The sequence below is a fragment of the Phascolarctos cinereus genome, unplaced genomic scaffold (assembly GCF_003287225.1).
Source record: "Phascolarctos cinereus isolate Bilbo 61053 unplaced genomic scaffold, phaCin_HiC Scaffold_2;HRSCAF=192, whole genome shotgun sequence".
NCBI lineage: Eukaryota > Metazoa > Chordata > Mammalia > Diprotodontia > Phascolarctidae > Phascolarctos > Phascolarctos cinereus.
Genome location: NW_027555625.1, coordinates 262212687 through 262236748, shown reverse-complemented (window position 1 = coordinate 262236748; position 24062 = coordinate 262212687). Strand labels below are relative to the sequence as shown.

The window sequence follows — 24062 nt, the reverse complement described above, 5'->3', positions numbered from 1 at the left end:
GGTCTTCCCCACATCGCTCCTTAACAGTACAGAGTTTGCTCCCACAGAGTGTTTCTGTTGTATTTGTGGCTGAGGTTTTCTTCTGCAGGCAGGACAGGGCGGGATAGACACTGTCTCCAAAGTGTGACTTGCATGACCTGGGGCTGGGTGGTGGCCATCTCTGGAACTCCCCTGTCCCCTGGAAACATCCACAGGACCAAGGCTTCCAGGGAAGTTGTCTCCTTTCTCTTCAGCTCCCCAGAGCATTCGGTGACAAGGATGGTTCTTCCGGGAGGTTTTCTATTTTCCCCAGACCTCAGGACTTTAGGGAAACTCAGGCCTAGAAAGTTGAAGGGACCTTGTTGGTATGGTCTCCAAGTGTTTTGGGTGGATGAGCAAGAAGACCCTGCCTTGACATTAGGCAGCCAAAACAATAGACAATTCCAGGTTGAGAATTTCTGCCAAAGGGAAAAGATTGCTCTTACCCTCCCTCCCTCCCCTGCCAAAGCTTTGCAAGATAGAGACGTCTTGATTGACTCCAGTTCTTCTACCAGGCCATCTCAGACTAAGGAACACGGAGAGAAAACTCTTTATCTGTCTCCCTGCTCCTGTCTCTCTGTTTCTGTCTCTTTTTGTCTCTGTTTCTCTCTTTCCCTGTCTCTTTCTGTTTCTGTCTCTCTCCCTCATGATAGAAGTTCCATAATAGCTTACTGCTGTTTGTATCAGATGACAAAGTAGAATAATAGTTATGTCTGCTCTTCCATGTGGTCCAGAGCCTAAATGTTTCCAGATGACAAGACATCTCAGTTATTTATAAGCCAGTGCAGGACAAGAGGGGACCAAATGCCTTGGTTCGTTTAAAGACCACCCTCCAAGCTCTAAGGTACTTGACAAGGGGGTGTGGACAAAGAACGACTTCTGGGTCCCAAGGCAGGTCCAAGGGAATTCTGGAGAAGGTTGGTTTTCTGATAGTCAGGTTGTTAGAGATTATTAATGTAATTTAAATTGAGATGCTAACATATCTTTCTGGAGTAGAGGAGGTGTAACTATTTGGTAGCGAAGGATTGAATCTGAAGCCTCCTTCCAGAAAGACAGCCTAGTTGTAATGTTGGAAAGGGAACTGACTTGGAAATCAAGTGACCTAAGTTTCAGTCCTACCTTGCTGTGTGACCCTTGGCCAAGTTCCCTCCCCTCTCTGGACTTCAATTTCCTCATATAAGTTATGAGAGGATTGGATCAAATAATCTTTTAGGTCCCTTTGAGTTCTAAGAATATGATGATTCTATAAAACAGATCTAGATTTTTTCCAGGGGAATGCATTTCAATTCTGAGTGAGTGAATGAATGAGTGAATGAATGAGCGAATGAATGAAAAGCAATTATCAAATGTTATTATGTGTCAGGTACTGTGTTAAGCTCTGGGAACAGGGATGCAAAAGAGAGACTGTCTCTGTTCTCAGGAAGTTTACATATAGGGGAATGGTGAGCAGAGAAGGGTGTGAAGTCATAGGAAGCACCTCAGTAAAACTGATCCCATCCTCCCTCTGAATCCATTGCTTCCTGTGACTCTACTTTCTAAAAAAGTTCCATTTCCTACTGGGGTCCTTTAAGGCCTATAGCTGGGGTTGCTTCTGTAATTTGTTTAGGATGCCACCCAGAAAGAGTCTCTGACTTGTATGTGTATATAGTGGTGGGGCAGAGAGGAGCTTGTTTGTTCTGGGTGAGTCTCAGAGAAAGGCAGCATCTCCCGTTTTTGCTGGTGGTGCCAGATTTAGAGCTTTTCCCCCGGGCCAAGGAACCATCGGGCGATGAGGCGGGCACAGAGGCAAAGATGTTTGGGAGAGATAAAGCCCCTGGTGCAGTGAGCTGAAAAGTGAGTAGGCTAAAATAGCCACGTCTCCCCTCAGTTCTAAACACAGGAAATTATGTCTGCCCAGTTGAAAGGTAAAGTCAGAGCGGAGGTTTGTAGATTGAGAAAGAACATGAAAAGAAATGCTATTTCTATTCTTCTATGTAACCGCTACAAACAGTTAAGGGAAGGGCCGTTGGAATCAAACGTTCAAAACAAACAGTGTCCTTTTTTTAAGCCTTGGAAATTAAAAACAACAACAATCACAAAAAACGAAACCACAAAACAAACCCTTATTGGGTTGACGCTTTGACATGGGCATTTCAGAGCTTCTCCTGTCTAGAAATAGCATAAGCTGCCTATCTCACTGGGCTAGAAACAGCTGAACAACAGGCCCGAGTACTGTGACATAAGATTTTAAAACATCACTATTTAACAGTCGTGGCAAATCCTGAGCCTGGCAGTGAAGACATGATCACAGTCAAGGTGCAGTATTGTCTGTTGCAGCCTTGAGCTGCTCTGGCCCCATCAGTGGGTCCTCACCAGCTCGTTTTCCCGAGTGCTTCTTTCCGGGTTTGTATCTCTGAGGATTTCCAAGAAAGAAACCTGTTGGCATTGTTACGCAAATAGATGAGATGTTTTTTCCCAAAGATGCAGAGTGTGATGTGGTAGAAATGATGCGTAGGCAGTTATTCGTGAAAATACCTTTTGTTTCTGAAAAATCAAGAGCAGGTTTTGAATAGCACTTTTTACCTCCCCAAAAATTCAAGTATTAGTCACTGTGCTGGGCTGAGTGCAGTCACACATAACCACCAGGAAACTGTAACTAGACAAAGATGGCAGCATTTCCTTACTCCGGAGGGGTGTGGCTCTTTTAATTTCTCCTAGATTGGGGAAAAATGGAATGCTGTTGAAAAACAGAACTCTAGACACTATGTGCAGTTATGTGTTTTTCAAATAAAGCAGCTTGGTACAATGGACAGAGTACTGATTTGGAGTCAGAGGACCTGGATTTAAATATCACATTTGCCAACTTGCAACCTGTGTGACCCAGGACAAGTCAAATCCCTCTCTGGGATTCCTTATCTGTAAAATGTGTGGGTTGGTCATACCACTATTTCCCTCCCCCTCTCTCCTCTTCCATTCTTTCCCTCCTTCTGCTTCACCTCTCCTGCTCTCTTCTTCCCCCTGTCCTCTCCTTTCTTCTCTTTCCTATGAGCTTCCTTTTGCTCTCTCCTCTTTTTCCATTTCTCTCTTTCCTCCCATCTCTCTTCCTCTTTCCCTCCTTTCCCTCTCTTCTTTTTCCTTTTCTCTCTTCCACTTCTCTTCTTTTCCTTCTCCCCCTGCCTCTATTAAATAGGGCATGACTCCTATTTGCAGGGATAATTAAGGCCCCATGTTATCATGAGGGTGGGACTCCTCGGAAAATGCAAGATGAGTATTGTTCACACTTGCTTATGAAATTTGAACAAGAATTCCCCATTTAAAGCAACCCACAGATGGCTCTAGTTGGCAATAGCTGTCTAAACACGATACTGGTTAAGGACACTATTCTGTGGCACTTTAGTTCACAAAGAACTTTCATGCAACAGACCTGTAAGGTAATTTCCACCTTCCCGAAGCAATCACATGGCCAGTAAGGAAAATTAGCACTTGAATCCATGTCTTCTGAATCCAGATTCAATGCCCTTTACCGTAATGGTTATTGAATCTGCTGATAACCTGGGCCCTATTAAACTGACACGAACCCAAGCGAACATTTAGCTTATGTCTCATGGCTCAAAGAGAAAGGGAATATATGATGAGAATATGGTTCAAGCCTTAAAATGGGGTTTGAGGCCTAAGGTATTTATTTCAGACCAATTAGATAGGATCTTCACCATACCTCTCCATACTTCCCCTTGTAGGAGTAGAGCTCGGGCTAATTCAGGCAAGAACTTTCCCTGAGGTCTGGCTAACACCTCCTCTGCTTTCCCAGGACATCCTAGCTTCTTTGGGAGTGAACCCAAAAGTTAAGAATGGCTTGCTGTTATGGGTAGAAGGCACACATTTTAGTTTCTAAATTGAACTTTTAGATTGTGTTTGTACTTCAAAACCAGATTAAGGAGATGAATATACCTAGTAGGGCTGCATTTAATCTAACAATGTTGTTTAAAAAAAAAAAGACTGAGTTTAAACTCACACTTAGCAATTGGTACTTTTCAACTTAAGTTGCTGGATTGAACATTGCAATCAGTGCAGCAAAAACAGCAGTGAATCTGGTCCTAATTCTGCCACTAGCTATTTGGTTTTGAACGAGTCACTGCCTTTCTCTTGACCTCAGTTTTCCCATCTGTAAAACGAAGGAGGTGGATTAGGTGGTCCTTCAGTTTCATTCTAGGTCTGAGATACTGTGTTTTAATATTATATGTTCTGAGGTCCCTTCTTGCATGAACATTTTGTGTTCTAAGGTCTCTTCCAGCTCTGCCACTTCCACCTAACTATAATTCATCTGTAACTTTCCTTTTAAAAAGAACTACAAAAAGCCAGTTTGTGTGTGTAGACCCAGACCTGGGTTAAAATGTGAACGGTGGAGTCAAGAGGAGACTTGGCAGTGCAGAGAGCTGGGGCTGCGGTACTCACAGCTGACTTTTATGAGGCTTTGCTGGCCAAGTGGCTGGTGTCCACCATTCAATTAAACATCTCCAGCTGAGGAGGGGGAAGCAGCAAGAACTCAGATGTTTTCAGCCTAAGGATGCCTTTTCTGCAATCCAAAAGGCCTATAGCTTACCACCCCAGGTCAGCAAAAAGGAAAAAAGCTAAGAGTCAGGCTTTGAGAAGCTTACATTCCCACGGCTTATACTTTTGTAGGGAGCACTGAGTTGAGCGGAGTGTCTAAAAGGGCACTGAACTCCTGACTCTTCACATCTTCTTCCGGAAGGAGATACTATGCCTTTAGCACCGGGGATGTTTAGGTTGAGATTTTGAGCTAGGAAACAAAACAGCATCAAAAACCCAACATGCAGACTTTTGTTCGGAAATGTTTCTCCTTGTGGGTGCTTTTTATTCCATCCATTCTCTCTATTTCTAGAGAGTCTAAGCTCTCATTCTAATCAGGCTGGGGATTCTACTGGGGGAATCAGGACAGGTATGTTATTAAAAAACAAAATAAAACAAAACCACACACTGAAAAAAAAACAAACCCAAACAAGCCCAAACTACCCCCTTTCTACAATACACTGCCCAAATCCAAGCCCCAGAATCAGCTGGAGGGTTCTGTGGGACAGGCTGGAGTTTTTCCTCGTCAATTTCTGTGGTTGGTTTTGTTTCTAGGACCAGGCCCAAGTCCAGGAAGCAAGGCGTGAGTCCTGCTGACATGTACAGGTGGAAGCTCTCTTCCCACGAGCCTTGTAGCTCCACCTGCACAACAGGTAGTTGTCATGCATGAGTTTTGATTTGCAGCCACCAATGAGCCCACATCCCAATGCATGAGTCATCATCATTACCTCACTGTCACCCTCACCCTCACGTCTCCATTATCATCGTCATCAGCATCCAAATACTTCTAGTACCACAGAATGTCAGATCGGAAAGGGGTCTGAGAATGGGTAAGATATCCTAGCTGGAAGAGGCACTAGAATATAAGATGTTAGAGTAAAGAATGGGATCTTGAAGAAGTGAGGATAGAGAATAATAATGATCAGAGAAGGAAAGAGACCTTTGAACGTAAGATGTTAGATGTAGCATGTAGAACCCTGGAGTTGGAAGGGACCACATTACTGAAAACTAACCTGTTCATCAGATCCTATACACTAGAGGTATCAAACTCCTGGCCCCTAGGCCACAAACTGGGCAAAACCAGAGTAAAAATGGAATTGGGAAATGTTTAACAAAATAAAAATATGATACAACATTCATTTTCACTTGAGTTTGACACCACTGTGTACACTCACAAACTAGTTGTGATCAATGTGTAATTACCTATGCTAACGAAGAATTAAAAAGAATAATCCAAAGTCACATAGATCTGATTTTGCCACACATTTCCTCCCCCCTAACAGTTTTGCCTTCCTGATTGTACTTTAATTGGGCAAATGTGCTATTTAAGTGGGTTTGTTTTCCAGACTGAACATAAGCTGATGTGAGGAAAGGGTTGGAGGGCAGGGGAGGTGTCTCAGAAACTCCTGGAGGTGGATGATGAGAAAAAAGACTACCCTGGGATTAAATACTTGTCTTAGGAAAAGAACGTGTAATTGAGAGTTCATAGTATAGATAGATGTGAAAGAAACATGCTTAAAAACAATAAGATATTGAGAAAATATCTGGGGCAGCTAAGTGGTGAAGTGGATAGAGCACCAGCCCTGGAGTCAGGAGGACCTGAGTTCAAATCTGGTCTCAGACCAGGCACTTGACACTTACTAGCTGTGTGACCCTGGGCAAGTCACTTAATCCCATTGCCTAGCAAAAACAAACCATAAAATATTTGCTAAAAAGTTGCTTTTTAGGGGAGAGGTGGATTTGAGAGGTAGATAGTCTTTTGCATATTTGGAGATTTTTGGGGTTTGTGGGGAAGAGAAACTTCAGTTAGAGATGAGAGAGCTGGCGGGAGTTCTAGTTTCTTTCAAGACTAAGTCTAAAGCTTAACAATGTCCTAGTATCATCACTAGGTACTTGCTTTGAGTTGTTTTTCCAGTAATGAGTATGAGTTAAAATAAACCAAGCAGACCCTGGATCCCGGTCCCCATTGGAAGCAAGGACAGATGTTTGCAGAATGCATGCCTGGTGTTATGCCGTCTATGGCCACAGAAAAGGAGGAAGTAAACTGGCCCACGTGGGATTGAACCCACAAACTTGACCTTATTAGCACTGTGTGTTGGTTACTGAGCAAGCTAGCCACAACCAAAGCTAGTCAACACCAAAGGAAGACTATCATAATATGACAATCAGGGCTAGCTTCAGTCCCTTAAAAATGAAACAACATCTCTGATCTTGGCTCTATACCAAATGTTGGTTAGATTTGACTTGATATTTCCATACTAAGTCAAAATTAACTCTCATTGACCATGTAGACAGAATTATGTAGCTAGCTTAGAAAGCCTAATTTACCATGTAACCTTGGCTGGGGAGGTTGCTTCTCCCCGCCATGGGTCTCAGTTTCTTCTTCCTTAAAATGGGTGAGTTGGACTAGACTCCAAGGTCCCTTCCAGCTCTAAGGTTTCAGGACTCTATTTGGCAATAAAGATAGAAGTACTTTCTGAGACAAAATTTAAAGGAGCTTGGCTTTGTGATGGAAAGATGGAAAGTGGAAAGAATTCCTTTGCTTAGAGTCAGAAGACTGCAGAGTTCCAGCTCTGTCATCAATTTGAAGAGGGATGCTATGAAAGTTACTTCATATATCTGGGCTTTGACTGTACTCATCTGTAAAATGGAAAGAGTACCAGCTAATTATCTCCCCAAAAGTAGATGTGAGGGTGAGGTGAAACAGTAGATGGGAGAGGGCTCTGGGGAAAATCTAAGGCATGCTTCATCTCACACAGGCTAGGGCCTATCCATCAGAACCATAATATTTGGGGACTGGGGTCAACTCATCACAGCACCCTAGACAAGCAGATGGCTCCCTGTTTCCTTGGGCTCCTGGTCGTGCCAAGAGAGCCAGGATACACAAATCAGCAGGAAACAGAAGCATGAAGTGACGGAGGCCTAGCAATCTTGGCATCCTACTCATTTTAGGAAGGAAAGCTATTGCTTCAGGGAGAGAATATTAATAGACTCATGTGTGTGGTAATGATAATATGCCCCTGTGCCTAGAGCAATACACAAAGACCTATAGACCTATCAGCCTTATAGCTCCCTCAGATCTTGTGTCCTAGAATGTTTAAAGTGTTACAAATATTTTAAGCCTCATCTCTCCCCCTTCCTCTAATCTTTAGGCTGCATCCATATATGACAAGGATCTAATTATTTGAGTAGATGATAGATGCTTCAAAGTGTATTTTTAGTTCTGAATGATTTGATTGGGTTGACACTGAGTCAGCAACGATGTTGAGATCTCCATCTATTGGAGAATGTTGTTGTAAGGAAGAACAAGAATGTTTATTTGTGGTACAGTGGAAAGGCTTGGGAGTCAGAAGGCGTGGGTTCAAATTCTACCTCTGATAATTACTGCTTGTGTGATCTTAGGCAAGTCGCTTGTACTTCTCTGATCTCCAGTGTCTTTATCTGTAAAACAAAGAGATTGGACTGGAAGGCCCCTGAGTTCCCTTTCAGTTCTGTCTCTGAGACAAAGGAAATAATCTGGTTCCTCATTGCTAGTGAATTAGCCCCCAGAAATGTCCTCATGGATGGCACCATTAGAATATTTGAGAGGGATTCTTATAGCTGCTGAAGGTCTAGTGGATTTGCAGAATGTGTACTGACTTAGAAGTCAGCGCTGTAGTCCCCGAGGGCTGCGGGATTGAAAAGAATAATCCAAAATCACAAAGATCTGATTCTGATAAACAATCAGAATGTTTAGGAAAACCTCCCTTCCCCGAGGCTGAAGATTATGCAGCCTAATTTTGGCAAAAAAGAAAATAATATCTGTTGTCTGGCTATGCTTTCTTTTTTTTTTGGGGGGGGGTAGAGGGCAGACCAGGAGGGAACAAAGTCCACTCTTCTCTCTTGAGGAAGTTTGGTGCGTCTGGCTTGAGGTTTTAGGAGATGGCAGCAGAGGGTGGTGGTGTGAGGGTGCGATTGTTTTATCTTCCCAATGTATGTTGTAGTAGAGTATATTTGGATTGGTGGTAGTCTGCATTGTTGGGGAGAATACCCACATGGATAAGATTACAGATGCAGTGGGATATCAGAGGATGCTGTGATTAGGGAGAACCAAGTTGAGTGCCTTTGATTGGTGGGGAAATTGGTGTCGTCCCAAGAACCATGCTCAGTCATTGAATCTTAGCTTCAATACTATTTAGCCTTAAAGATCATCTATCCCGTCCCCTGCATTTTACAGATGAGAGATCTGAGATGCAGGTGAAAGAGCTTGTCCAAAGTCCAGTTGGAGCCAATAAGAGCTGGTAGTATAAGCCAGGCCCTTGGACCCCAGATCCCAGGGTTCTTTCTACTTCATCACAAGGTCATGGCCTGTTCTAGTCCCTGTGCTTGTAACTCCTTCAGCCTCTTTAATTCGTAGCCGTCCTTTAAAGCCCAACTCACAGTCAGTCTTCTCCAAGGAGATCTCCATGAGGTCTCCAGCTAGTAACGGTTTTTTCCTTCCGTTGAAATCAGTTTGCATCTTTTGTATGCACTTGTGGCACAGTTATAGCACATCATAATTATTTGTGTTGTAGCCCCTTACTGGAGCGCTTTACTAATACCCCATTCCCCTTCTCCACTCCCTTGCTGGTCCTCACTTGTAACGTGGGAGAATTGGACTAGATGGTTTTGAAAGTCCCATCCAGCTCTGATATTCTATAGTCTATGTTTTTACATTCCATGTTTAAGGTCCCTTCCAGGGCTAACATTCTATGTTCTAAGGTCCCTGCCAGCTTGACATTCTATGTCTTGTGTTTTTATATTCCATTTTCAAAGTCCCTTCCAGCTTTGACAATTCCATATTCAACATCTCATTGAGGTCTAACAGTTTATGTTTGGTGTCCCTTCCAGCTGTGACACTCCATGTTCTAAGGTTCCATTCAACTCTGACATTCTATGTTCTGTAGTCTCTCCCAGTCCTAACATTCCATGCTTCAGTGCTTCTAGCATTGATATTCTATATTCTAATATTCCATGTTTAAGGTCTTTTCCAGCTCTGACATTCCAGGTTCTAAGGTCTCTTTCAGCTCTAAGAGTCTATACTCTATAGTCCCTCCTACCTCTAACTTTCCATGTTCAGAGTCCCTTCTAGTGCTTATATTCTATGTTCTAACATTCCATGTTCCTCCAACTCTGACATTCTATGTTCTGAGAAGGTAGCCTTGAAAAACCAATCCTTCACCTGTTTTCCTCTACACCACCAAGCAGAAAACATTACCCCTTCCTTCCCCATATTCATACTAACCTGACTATTTAACTCTCTCTCTTTTAGGGGTCAATTCATTTCAGCCCAGTTCCTCTCTTTGATCCCAGCAAAGTGCTAGGTGGTATTGGGAGACAGGGATAAGAGAAGTAAATGAGATCCCTGATTTCTAGGATTGGACAGGCTAGTTGAGAAGCTGAGGCTGGCAGCCAGGCTAGGAATGTGCTATAGGCAACCCAGGAAGGGATTAAAGCCCTTTCACAGCACCCCAGGTCAAAGCGTTAGAGCTGAAAGGGTACTAAGAGACCATCTCGGCTCGACCCTCTTGTTTTTGCAAAAGAGAGAAACTGAAGCCCAGAGAGAGAGAGAGAAAGAGGCCCGGGGGCTTTGGCAATGAGTCAGTGACTGACAGGGCCAGGACTCAAAGCCAGGTTTCTGGACAAAGAAATGTTCTTTCCAATAGACCAAGTCCTGCCCTACTTCTCTCTTACCTTCCATCCAGTGTTAATTCTACCTCCTCCAATTGCTGGTATTCAGTGAAGTCAGTGTCATTTTCAAAATCACTTTCACCATTTAGGATTTCTCACTGGGGTTTAAAAATTCAATGCTCTCCCTAAGAGTAATACATATTTATTAAATAAATCTTATTAATAAAAATCATTAAATAAATAATAAATATTATAGCTAGGGAAGATTTTCCCATCCAAAGAGACCCAGGAAACATTAGTCTGGCCTGGTAGCTAGAAATTTATCCATTTCATGTTTAGATCTGAATGAATTTTATTATTTTCACAGCACATGCAATTTAAAAAATACAAACAAGCTTTATAACTTTATGTTATTAAGTTGTCCTAACTTTAAGGCAGGACAACTCTGGGCACTTAGCCTGGGGGTTGGGAGTGGGGAACAGGCGAAGGAGTCACCTTAAAAGTATCCCACCTCTCTCCCTCCAAATATACCTTTTCAACTCCACCTCCCAGAGGAACATTCATCCACCCTTCCCCTCCCACCCCCAATTCATTCTAGTCTCCTTGCTCAAGTCTCTGTTATTCTTCCTCAGAAGAAATGTAGGAAGAGGGCATAACAATGGCCCACTTTTCATTTTGTCCCATGCTTGGCTGGCAGTCTGGACTCTGTCCAGGGCCTTACTCTTCCTCACAGGGCTCTGAAAGGAACATCAAGGGATCGGGGTGATGGTGAAGTTCAATGGTATTTTGTACCTCCAGGCTCTCAGGAATGCAACCTTGGCTGGTGGGAGTTGAGTGAAATCTGAACCTTGTGCTTTTTTGACCCATAAAAGCCTCTGAGTATTAGCATCTTCATTATGCAGACAGGAAAATTGAGGCACATTGTACGTAACTGTTGAGAAGCAGCATGGACTAGGGGAAAGAGCTGTGGATTAAGAATTAGGAGGTAGGACCTGAATTCTAATTCTGACTATCATTAACTTGCTGTGTGGCCTTGTGCATTCAATTACTCCCCTTCTCTGATCCTCACTTTTCTCATCTGCAACTTTGGGGGATTTCAATAGAAGGTCTCTAAGGTTCCTTGTAGCTCTGACATTCTGTGGTTCAGATGAATCCTAGTTCATAGAGCAGAAAAAAGAACCCAACAGTCTCTTACTCTGGCCCTTTTACCCTGTCTGGAGTCAAGTAGCTCATAAAATCACCCTGGACTCTGACTCTGCCCATCAGTCACCCTGTGCAGCTTCCCTTTGGCCTTGGAATGGGGCTACAGGAGAGTCAGGGAAAAAGACGGCAGAAATTCTTCTAGGAGACAGGCAAAGGAGAGTGGATACCGAGCTTATACATCCTTTGGAAAGTAGTTTCCTACAGGTTTTCTATGGAGGGTGAGGGAAGGTGATCCCCCAGGGGACAATAGAATATGTGCCTGAGGACCTAGGAGATGGGGTAGCCTGTCCTGTTTGTCTCTTCCCAGGGAGTGGAGGTTGGCCTGAGGCTCTGGAATCCATGACCTGGCCTGCCCGTAAGGATGGTTTCTGTCTGCTTTCAGGGAGGGTATTACCACCCAGCATTGGGGTATTAGGCCATTGTCCCATGGCAAGAAGCTCTTGAAACCCACCAAGACAGAGATGGCAGAGGGTTCTGCTATGTACTATCAACCCCTGCAACTCTCTGAAAGAGCTGACCTTTCTCTGTCTCAGATGGACCTGGAGGGAAATGGAGAGGATGGAGGCAACCTCCATAGCCCTCATGCTCCCTCCTCTGGAGGACCTTTAAATCTCAGTCTTCGATCTTTTCTGACTTGGTGGTAGAAGTCCAGTTTTGCCTGGGAGGAGAGTTGCTGGGCTTGGGTTTCTGGTAAGCTGTAGTGTACTGATGGAAAGGGTGCTGGAAAAGGGAGCTGGGGAGTAGGAAGCAGACTTCTATGGTAGAAAGGATTTGGAGTTAGATGACCTGAGTTCAAATTCTGACTTTGCCACTTATGTATGTGAGTTTGGGCAAACTATTTGACCCTTCTGGGCCTTTCTTTCCTCATCTATAAAGTGAGGGAGTTGGGTTAGATGATCCCTAAGGCCCTTTCCAGGTCCAAATCTCGTCTCTGAGCTTCTTGGGAAGCTCTATTTGTTTGATAGCTTCAGCAAGCTGTTTGGCCAACATCACTTAATGCAACAACCCAGGAAAATGGCTCTAGATGCCACCTGGATTTTGAGCCACTGGCTTGGCAGATTTGTGATGAGCCACACCTCCAGGATCCTCTTTGCTTGAACTACGTTAAGACCCACTGAGCATGTCAGGAAGAAACAGGTTTTTCAAAGTCCCAATGCACTTGTTTTCCTCTGCCTTGAAACCAGGGGTCATGTCAACGTATGCCATGTGTGTCCGTTATGATGGGATTGAGGTCGATGACAGTTACTGCGATGCCCTGACCCGCCCGGAGCCTGTCCACGAGTTCTGTGCTGGGAGGGAATGCCAGCCAAGGTAATGTCTCCAGCACTTCTCTCTACGATCTCCTCTGTGGCCAGAGCTCACGGGCTTCAGGATTAAAATCTTCTCTTGAGGAGATTCAGTCAGACGAACCCGCGTGGGCTCTCGCTTACAGGAGATGTGAGGGATTCCTGGGGAGGACAGAGTGAGGCCACTGCCTCTGTGCTGTTGTAGGGAATGAGGAAAGGGAGCAAAGGCAGCTTAAATTCAATTTCCTGAATAGAACTGCTGACACTGCTTTCTTGGGAGTCGAAGGATGCAGGCAGGAATGATGGTGGTGGTGGCGGCACGCGTGCAGTGTGTGTGTGTGTGTGTGTGTGTGTGTGTAGTGTTTTCTGATTCCACTTCACATGTAAATTCCAGGGATTTGGGATCAGTCTATAGTATGGGCTCCTTTCTCCATTTCACTTGCTTTGAACTTTTTTTTTTAATAAGCTGTTGGAAATTATCACTGTGCATCTAAGCCAGCTCTGCTTGTCCTACATTGCTTACAGTCCTGACCCTACGAAAGATTCCCAGCCAGTTAGCTCTCTTTGTTCCAGTGATGGTGAGATGAGGCTCTTTGTCCCTACATAGCCAAGCTCGTTGTATTAGGATTTTGGTATTTGTGTGTGTGTGTGCACGCGTGCGCATGTGTGTGTAAATCAAGCATGACTGACTGTGCGGTCAAATTCATCTCCTTCCAATTCCTTTCCCCCAACTCTTCCAGGCCTCCTATTTGTCCAAAATAGAACCCTCTCTCCTCCCCAAAGTAGGCTGAGCCTCAATTAACCTCTTCTCCCCAAAGACTAATCAGAGAAGAATGTGCCTATAAATGTCTGAGAAATGCCAGAGGGGAGTAGGCCGCCCTCATTTGCCAAAGGGGAAAGGGTAAGATGGGCAGAGAGCTCCCGGTGGAGCGCCAGGCATTTCCAAGCCCCTGTGTAGGCTCTTAACAGCCTCTTGTTTCTGCTGGGACATGTGGTCAGGACCGAAGTACGGGCACTTGAGACAGAGGAGGAGGTCACGGAGGACAGGGCATCCCAATTTCTGAGTGTAGAGCAAGGACTCTCCCAAAGCGGGGTCAATAGGGTTGCTTGGCAGCTCTCTCATGGACTGGACTAGCAGTTGACTAGGCTGGACACCCTGTCCTGAGGCCTGGCTGGCTTTAGAACTCCATTATTCCAAAGAATATTTTCTCCCTTGCCCCAGTAGCAGAAATTCTAGCCATTTAACTTTGATGCATTGTAGGTTCATAGCTCTAGAGGTAAAAGGGACTGAAAGGTCATCTTAGTCCAACCTCTCATTTTACAGTTGAGAAATCTGAGGCCCAGAGAGGAGCCTCATAAAAGTGACCATCAGAATTTAAACCCAGGTCCTCTGAGGCCAGAAGAAGGATTTATTAAGCTCCTACTATGTGCCAAGCACTGTGCTAAGTCTTATTGGGTCATATGGTCTCATTTGATCTTCACAAGAACTCTGGGAGGTAGGTGCTATGTATGATCCCCATTTCACAGTTGAGGAAACTGAGGCAGGCAGAGGTTAAGTGACTTGCCCAGGGGCACACATTTAGCAAGTGTCTGAGGCTTCAAACTCTGCTCTTCTTGACTCTGGATTCCACATTCTATCCACTGTACCACCATACCATCTGAGGCAGATGGGGTGTTCAAGGAAGACTAGCACCTCTAGTGTGAGGGCTGCTGAGCCCTTTTCAGGGCGGCTTATCCACCTTTGGTGTCCACCACAACTCTCACCTGTGACTCTAAGAAGCTGTAGCTCGTGCAGTAGTCACACCATGGTAAACCATCTTGGCAGATAAGCTAAACGAGGTTAAGGGTAACTGATGGGTCTCAAACCATCATTGAGTTAGGGGGTTGGCTAACCTGAGCATGTGAAAGCTTTCCCGGTGGAATGGGCAGATGAAAACAATTTGTTCCAACAGCCACGAAGGAGGCTAAAGCAGGTGCTGTGGAGGCTTAGAGCTTGGTCAGACATTGAAGACTCCAAGGTCATCCACTGCATCCCAGGCCATTGTCAGCTGTCTTAACGTTTGTCTTGCTGCTGGACTTTGATGATTCTGGAGGAGAGAGTGAGGCTGATGACTTTGTGCAGCTCTGCCTCACTTAAATCCAAGTCACGCACAAGTCAAGACAGCACTCTGTGATGTCATTGATCCTCTTTGAAAACGGACAAAGAACCACCATCACCACCTGGGAATCTGTGTCTCAGGACCACCTTGTTTAATCCTGCACCTACAGATCCTTCAAAGAATCATAGATTCGCCAAGTTGGCACCTCAGAGGTTATCTCTACTTGAACATAAATCTCTGACAAAATAGCAAAGAGGAATCTAGTATGACCTTGCTTACTAGCCTATTCCACTTTTTAGAGAACATTGTTTATTAGGAATATGGTCCTTTGATCAAATCTAATTTTGCTACTTTCTCCCACTTCTCTAAATCTGCCTTCTTTGGCCAAGCAGAACCTTGCTCATTCCTTTCTTTCTGCTGTGCAGGTGGGAGACCAGTAGCTGGAGTGAGTGTTCTCGAACCTGTGGGGAAGGTTATCAGTTTCGCATTGTTCGTTGCTGGAAGATGATTTCACCTGGCTTTGACAGCTCTGTGTACAGTGACTTGTGTGAGTCAGCAGAGATCACCCGGCCCGATGAGCGCAAGACGTGTAAGAACCCGGCATGTGGGCCCCAGTGGGAGATGTCAGAATGGTCAGAGGTAAGGACAAAGTGTGTGTGTATGTGTGTCTGTGTGTGTGTGTGTGTGTGAGAGAGAGAGAGATTGTGTGTACCCTTGAATATCACTGTAACTAGTATTTTTTGGGCAGCTAGGTGGCACAGTGGATAGAGCAGTGCACTGGGCCTGGAATCAGGAAGACTCATCTTTCTGAGTTCAAATCTTTCAGACACTTACTAGCTGTGTGACCCTAGGCAAGTCACTGACCCCTTTTTGCCTCAGTTTCTCATCTGTAAAGTGAACTAGAGAAGGAAATGGTAAACCACTCCAGTATCTTTGCCAAGAAAACCCCAAATAGGGTCACGAAGAGTCAGACGTGACTGAAAAACAACTAAACAACAAAGTAACCATAAAATTATAGAATGACACAGTTGGAAGGGACCTTAGAGGCCATCAGATCTCTGATGGTTTCTGTTGAATAAATCCATTGACAGGGTGCCCACTACCTTGTTTGACAACACATTCTATTTTGAACAGTTCTGCTTATTAGACAAGTCTTCCTCTTCTCCACCCCACCTCTAATTTTCCCTTCCTGAATGTTGTGTACTGAAGACGGACAAAGGGGCCAGCTCTGAGGGAGTCAGTTTTGCTACAGAGCTCAGGATTTGAGTGCTGGGTAGGGATTCTCCAAGGAGTCAGTATCCCAGGGGAAATTGTTGCGTTTTGTTTGGGGGGAGGGATGTTATGGCCCAAACGTCCAGGTACTCTGCTTGGTAGCCCAGCCTCCCGGGGACAGATCCAGCCAGTTCTGGACCCTGGGACGACTGCTCCCATTACAGTGATCTACGAGGATCAGTCCAAATTCTGTTTTCCTGAAGTTTGGCCACTTGGACTCTGGTTTGAGATGAATGGGCTCCTGGCTTAGGAAATTGTTCAGCTGCTGTGGTTGCTTAGTCTCCTGAGAAGCCAGAAAGCCCAGTTTGGTCACTTGGTATGTATGATCCCACCCCCACTCTTGGCTGACAGACCAAGGCCTTCTGAGGGAAGGCTTCGAATATGAAAGAGGGCATGTTCAGCACTGCAGTCAATGGCTATTTCCTGGGAAGATGGGTGGAACTACCGACCCACTGGGGTCCTCAGTCTTTCAATGACTTAATAAACATTGGGCCCTGTTCTCAGGACTGGAGAGATACAAATATGCATGAGATATGGTTCTTGTCTCAGGGAGCTTACAGTTCTGTAGAGGGGGTAAGGCGTAGATGCAAAAAACATCCATGCAAGAGGGACAAAAGTGCAGAAGAGAGGTGCACACAAAGGGGTGTGGAGATTCCCAGCAGCAGAGAACACTCTGGAAAAGTGGGTCTGAGGTTATTGTCTTAGACACAAGAAAAGATAGAGCTATTGTCATTCAGTCATTGGTTGTGTCTGACTCTATGTCATCACACGAACTTTTGCCTGTGGGGTTTTATTGGCAAAGATTCTGGAGTGGTTCACCATTTTCTTCTCCATTGTGTCCTCATTTTACATATGAGGAACTGAGGCAGATAGCGGTTATGGGACGTGCCCAGGGTCACACAGCTAGCAAGTATCTGAGGCTAGATTTGAACTCAGATCTTCTTGATTCCAGGCCAGGTGCTCTACCCACTGCACCACCAAGCTGCCCCAGGGTAGGGCTGGGACACAGCAAAATTGGAAAGTCAACGAAATTAGTATCCAGACTCCCTTTCAGCACTCTCATCTACCCAACCATCTCCACTTTATCCCCTAGATAGAGACATCCAGAGGCTTTATATTTAAGGGTCTCTCATGACTGAGAGAAAAGTCAGGGATTTTTCCTAAGGTATTAGGCTACCTTGCTACCTCCCAGGGGTATTTACATTTTTTAAAGCTCATAAAAAGGGAAATACTTGACCCAAAGGAATGAATCACTAATGGTGGAATTCAGACATCAGAGATATTTGGACTGGGGTGGTCGGGTAGTTCCCAGTGTTCCTCAAATTATATCTGTGAATGAGGCCAGTTCTGTTGCCAGGCCTTCTGGAAATGCTTTTCGTTTGGGAAAAAGTTGCTGGATACTTAGTGAGCCCCTCTGTTCTTTGCCTGTCCCATGGTCTTCAGTGTGCGGCCAGGTGTGGGGAGAGGAGCGTGGTGACCCGGGACATCCGATGCTCTGAGGATGAGAAGCTTTGTGATGCCAACACCAGGCCTGTGGCAGAGAAGAACTGCACAGGCCCCCCCTGTGACCGACAATGGACTGTCTCAGACTGGGGACCGGTGAGTGGCTCCCCTTCTCCTAAGGCACCACACACAAGGAGCAGACCAGAGGATAGGTATCTCTCTGCACTGGGCACAGGGAGTGAGAGGGCAGGAAAGGTGAGTTTGGAAAAGAACCCTGGGCCTTTGTGCCTCTAAAAATAATCTGTCACCATGGTAACTCCCTTCACCTGAGGCCTGAAGCACCTTGTTCTTTGGGAGGGAGCCAAGGACAGTGATAGCTAAGCAGTCACCCCCTTGGGCTTCAAATTCACCTTCCTTCCTCAAATTTTTATGATTTGAAACCTTCTAATGCACGGTGTTTTCTCTCTCCATACCTCTTCTTTTCTTCTCCCCTCCCTTTTATGCCACTACCTTATTCCTCTTTCTCTCTCTGTTCTTCTCCTTATCTCTCTACCTCCCTCCCCTTTCCACACTTCCTTTCTGACATCCTCTTTTCTTCCCCTGTTCATCTCTTCTTGACTCTTGTCGCCTCCTTTTCCCCCTGCCCTTTCTTCAAATTCCCTCCTTTCTCTCTCTCTCCTCTCCTCTCCCTCCTCTCTCCCCTCCCCTCCCCTCCCCTCCCCTCTCCTCTCCTCTCCTCTCCTCTCCTCTCCTCTCCTCTCCTCTCCTCTCCTCCCCTCCTCCCTCCCCTCCCCTCCCCTCCCCCCCCCTCCCTCCCCTCCCCTCCCCTCCCCTCCCCTCCCCTCCCCTCCCCTCCCCTCCCCTCCCCTCCCCTCCCCTCCCTCCCCTCCCCTCCCCTCCCCTCCCCTCCCCTCCCTCCCCTCCTCCCCTCCCTCCCCTCCTCTCCTCTCCTCTCTTCTCTTCTCTTCTTTCTTTCTCTCTGTCTCTCTGCTTTTCTTCCCTCCCCCGTTTCCTCTTTCTCTCCCTCTCCCCCTCCCCTTGCAGTGCAGTGGAAGCTGTGGCCAGGGAAGGATGATCCGACACGTCTACTGCAAGACCAGTGATGGGCGGGTCGTGCCTGAGTCCCAGTGTAACGTGGAAGCCAAACCCCTAGCTATCCACCCTTGTGGGGACAAGAACTGCCCCGCTCATTGGCTGGCGCAGGACTGGGAGCGGGTGAGTGACCTTGCTACCATGGGAAGCCAGCTGGAACGTGACACCAAAGCTCCTTCCTCATCTTCAACAGGGCTGACCATCTGTCTGTTTGCCTCTCCTTCCCAGTGCAATACCACTTGTGGACGTGGGGTGAAGAAGAGGATTGTGCTGTGTCTGGAGTTGGCTAATGGGAAACTGAAGACGAGGAGCCCCTCTGACTGTGACATCACCAAGAAGCCCACAGAGGAGAGCACCTGCTTTGAGAGGCCATGCTTCAAGTGGTACACCACACCATGGTCTGAGGTGAAAGTCTGGGGTCTCCCACCGGTTACATGAAGGGCTTTACTGGGGCCTGCTTAAGAAATAGGTCAAGGACAGGTGTTGGGGCATCTTCAGGCTCTCCCACCGATGCCCATGATCAAGGGTATCTCTGCCAAGGAATGGAAAGACACAGGGATGGTCCCTGGGATCAAATTACTCTTAACTACAACTCTGAGTAAACACAAGTTGGGATTTGAACCCACATCTCTTGACACCAATTCTGATGACCTTTCCCCTACTCTGTATAGGATCCAATAGGACCCTTTCCCCTTCTTTGCTCTGGATTGGCCTGGGACAACACCAATGTTCTCTTTGCTGTTCCTGTCCCCCACCATCTCCTCCCAGTGCCATCTCTCTCTGGTTCAGAACTTGGGGTTAAAGAGGAGGAGGAGGGAGAGATACAACTAGAGCTGTCCCAAGGCCTTTTTCAGGGCTTGGGAACAAACCCATTTCTACCCTATGGACTTAATCAGGTGAAATGAGGCCAGTGGGATGACTGTGGAGGACGGCCTGAGGGAGAGACGATGGAGCAACACCTACTTCTCTGCCTCGGAGATGATGGGGGACTTGGACAATTTTGGCCTTTAGAGGTAGTAGCTACCTCCCTCAACCACGGTCCAGTGGACTGGTGTAGGCCTTCTGCACTCCCAAAGCACAACACCTCAATTTCCTGTAGCCCACAGACACAGCTGGGCCACTAGGGGCATTTAAGAACAAGGAGCTAAATGGAGTAAGATGTCTTACATTTGGCCTAAGAAGGCCCAGGCTGCCCCCTGAGACTCCTTCAGAGTGATCACCAGAGGCTGATTATAGTGTCTTTGGCTAAGGATGCCAAGCTGGCTGTGTATGTCTTCCAAGGCTCTCCCAACCAAGCCCTAATCAGGACTTGCACCAGATAAACAGCTTGGAGGCCTCAGACTTGGCTGTGTAATGTGGGGTCGCCTGTGCTGGGGCAGGAAAGAGTCCAGAAAGAGGGGGGGCTGTCTGCTGTCTGTGAGATCTTGGCAAGGAGTGAGGCAGGGTCAGCAGACGTCTTCACTGCTCTGTACCGTGAAGTGGGGTTTTCCAAGGGCAACATCTGCACAGGGAGCTCTGGGGAAGGATTGATTTAATTGGAAAACAAAACAAGACTTTTATTGGAGTAGGAAAAAAATTCCAGCTCCCCCATCTCTACTCAAACACTAGAACAAGTAATAATTTGTATTGTGCTTTAGAATTTGCATATCCTTTATTTCATTAAATTCTCACAAGAGCCCTATGAAAAGGAGGGCAGAGATTAAGAGACCCATTCTAGTTATAGGAACTCTTTTGTGGTCACAGGGAAGTGGAAACTGAGGAGGGGCCCATCAATTGGAGAATGCCTGAAAAAGTTAAGATATACAAATGTGATGGAATATGATTGTGGTGTAAGAAATGATGAAGGGGATACTTTCAGAAAAACCTGGGAAGACTTGTAGGAACTGATGCAGACTAAAGTGAGCAGAACCAGAACAGTTTCTACAATCACAGCAACATTGTAAAGACAACTTTGAAAGACTTAGGGATTCTGATCTACACAGTGATCAATCACAGTACCAGCAAATTCGTGATGAAACATGCTATCCACCTCCTGAGGTGGGCTCAGGGTATAGATATTTTTTTTTAACATGGCCTATAGGGGAATTTGTTTTATGTGACTATACATGTTTGTAATATGTTTTGTATTTCTTTCATGGGGAGAGAATGTGGACCCGAAAATAAAATAAAATTGAACATTAAAGACTGATTTGATAAAGGAAATTGCCATCCTATGAAATTATGTCTTATCCAAAGTCATATGGCCAGTGTTTATCAAAATGCCCTGTCTCAGTACCCATCTCAGAGGCTGGCTAGGTTGGACCAGGCTAACCTGCACATGTGTCTTACTTAGACAAACTGCTCTGTTTGGCTTGAGGTGGGAGGAGCTTTGCCTAATGAAGAGTCATCTCTGTTCTCTTTAGTGTACCAAAACCTGTGGAGTAGGCGTGAGAATGCGTGATGTGAAATGCTATCAAGGGACAGACATTGTTCGGGGCTGTGACCCACTGGTGAAACCGGTCGCCAAACAGACCTGTGACCTACAACCATGCCCTACAGAACCTCCAGGTAAGAAGGGCTGACATGTGGGAAGGGCAGGGCTGGAGACATAGTGAGGAGAGAACCGCTGTGGTCAGAGCCCTGGGATACTCTGCCTCCTGGGATTGGTCTGGCAGGCTCAGCAGGGAACATCAAAGACAATGGTCTGTCTAATCTATTCTATTCTGCTAAATGACCCCTCCATTCTGGCCATTTTGTTTTTTTTTCACTGTCTTACCGAATTTCTGCCACTTAACCTAGCACTGCCAACTTCTCTAATTGTTTAATCGTTCTGAGTCAGACTGAAAGTTCCTTGATGACAGGGCCTGTATCTCACAATTGTTTCGTATTCCCTGCAGTGTCTTCCACAGAATCCATAGTAGGGCCTTTGTAAATACTTGCTGATTAACTGTCAGTTAGAAATGGTCCCAATGTCCCCAATCATACCACTCTATTCACCCCAGTGTGAAATCAGATAGTGCACCCCCCCAAAAAAAAGCTGTATCTGGTACCACTTCAAATTTCTGCAATGTCTCTCTTTTGCACAAATCAAACCTCCCTATAGGAAGTAACTAACTTGTGTTTCCTTTGAGCATGGTTGACAGGTAGGGAATGGAAAGGAGGGTACTTAGATAGGAATATCCCCATTTTACAGATGAGGAAGCTAAGGCTCAGAAGAAGCCTAAGTTCCTGTGGGTTAGAGCTCAGGTTTTGGTCCACACTATAGTTTGAGGACTCATTATTCCAGGGATTTTAGACTAGGGGGAAATCAAAGAAATGGGTAACATGTTCCCTACCTGTCTATGGCCTTCCGTGTAGGTGTCAGTGAGAGAACTTTGCACTAGCTTTGCAAACAGCAAGCTCACATGAGAGGATTAAGGGAGGTCAGCCAAATTCTAGGAAGGGAAACCTAGGGGTAGGCATTGCCCTCTGATCCTGCTGGCTTTCTTTCTGGCCTCACCATGCTTACCTGCTTTTTTTTTTTTCTCTCCAGATGAGAGCTGCCAGGATCAACCAGGGACCAATTGTGCTCTGGCCATCAAGGTCAATCTTTGTAGCCACTGGTACTACAGCAAAGCCTGCTGTCGCTCTTGTAGACCCACCCACTCCTAGGCTCCTTGGAGGAGAGACATCCCCTTTCACCCTGGCCTGGACTGCCATACTCAGAGACTGAAGGACTGGGGGGGGGGGTAGCCCCATGGAAGGGGATCTCTCCACCCCTTCTTCTAATTGAAGCTCTTCCCTGTAGCTGGGAGCACAAGCCTGTGAAAAATGAACATTGGCCCTCTGCTTATAGAGAAGGGACTTTGACCGCACTCCGCTGAACCTCTTCTCCCTCACCTGATCCATGAGAGAGATCCAGGTCACCTGCATTGGGTTTCAAGGCTGGGAACCTTAATTCATGATGCCACACTACTGTGTGTTGGTAGTGTCTGGATGGATGGAAGGATGTACATAGGATCTTGTATATTTGTTTCTGTTTTAGATCGAAATCTTTGTGGGGGTTTCTCCTCCAGCCCTTGGCCTTTGCTCTCCTGCCTTCATGCCGGCTTCTTGTTTGCTCTTATGAAAGTCCAGAGGGTGGGGGGAATCAGAGTAACATGTTTGGCAATCAAATCATATTGGAAAGTGGACGGCCATCTTGTTGATTTTAGAAGTTGCCTTGGAATGAAACCCTTTTATCCCCTGATTCTTTCTGGGCCCTAGGGTGAGGGGTACTACAGAAGAGGAGAACAGAAGACTGTAAAAGTAGGTGTATACTTTTCAGAGAATTTTATCTCATAACCAAATGTCAGTCACATAGTCCCTATAAAAGATCCTCAATGCTGACAGAAGTGTATATAATGAAATGTACCTGCACTTTATATCACAAAAAGACGCATTTGTTTCTTAATATATTTGTTTACAAACAGTGGATTTTATCCCTATACTCATTAATCAGTACTCATCTGTGTATGTTAATAAAGTTGTCATATTTATGACTGGCATCTGGTTTCATTTGCTTGAGATGTTAGATATTGGATGCTTTGGGTGGGATGAGGGAACCTGGGAGGAGGCAGGGAAAGACAGGTGGCTCAGTGGATAGTATGTCAGGCCTGGAGAAACACTGATTAGTTATTTGTGTGACTCTGGACAAGTCACTTAACTTCACCGTGCCTAAGTTTTCTCAACTGTAAAATGGGGATAATAATAGCACGAACCTCCCAGGGTTGTTGTGAAGATTAAATGAGATAGTAATTACAAAGTGCTTAGCGTAGTACCTGGCACATGTAAGTGCTATAGAAATGTTAGCTTTTTACTAAGAAGCACAGGAAGCTTTGAGGGAGAGCCCTGGACTTTTGCCCTCATTGGAGCAGCAGCAACATTGAAAGGGCCAGAAGAGTCTGTCCCAGACCTTGAGGACAACCAGGCCAAGGCAGTTTTGTAAACATACCCATGAGCTTGCTTTGTACAAGCTAACTTAAAAAAAAACCAAACCCATTCTAAAATGTCAGAGCTGGAAGGGACTTGAGAATATAAAGTGTCAGAGCTTGGAACATGGAATGTCAGGACTAGAAGGGATCTTTGAACAGGTTCAGAACTGGGAAGAACCTCAGAAAATGGGTATCAGAGCTGGAAGGGACCTTAGGACATACAGTGTGACATCATATGTCAGAGCTGGAAGAGACTTTCCAGACTCTCTGTATGCCCCACCCTGCGTTGTACAGATGTGAAAGCCGGGGCTTAGGGATTGCTGGTGTTCAGTCATTTTTCAGCCATGTCTGACTCTCTGTGACCCAGTTTTGGGGTTTTCTTGGCAAAGCCAATGGAGTGGTTTGCTCTTTCCTTCTCCAGCTCATCTGACAGATGAAGGAAACCGAGGCAACCAGGGTTAAGTGACTTGCCCAGGGTCACACAGCTGATAAGTCTCTAAGGC

General features: G+C 45.7%; 1 protein-coding gene across 6 annotated transcripts in view; it reads left to right on the top strand.

Moving 5' to 3' along the window:
* Positions 1-23133, top strand: part of ADAMTSL2 (ADAMTS like 2) — a 49549-nt gene extending 26416 nt beyond the window's left edge. For 5 of the 6 annotated variants that reach the window (XM_020981949.2, XM_020981955.2, XM_078149969.1 and 2 more), the window contains 8 exons: positions 5140-5237; positions 12621-12747; positions 15247-15460; positions 17537-17692; positions 18581-18751; positions 18857-19033; positions 21031-21175; positions 22140-23133. In XM_020981949.2, coding sequence (XP_020837608.1) covers positions 5140-5237; positions 12621-12747; positions 15247-15460; positions 17537-17692; positions 18581-18751; positions 18857-19033; positions 21031-21175; positions 22140-22258 — 1207 coding nt within the window. In that variant the 3' untranslated portion in view covers positions 22259-23133. The remainder of the gene's footprint in view (positions 1-5139; positions 5238-12620; positions 12748-15246; positions 15461-17536; positions 17693-18580; positions 18752-18856; positions 19034-21030; positions 21176-22139) is intronic. The other variant, XM_020981951.2, reaches the window with a different exon arrangement.
* Positions 23134-24062: the final 929 nt, after the last annotated feature.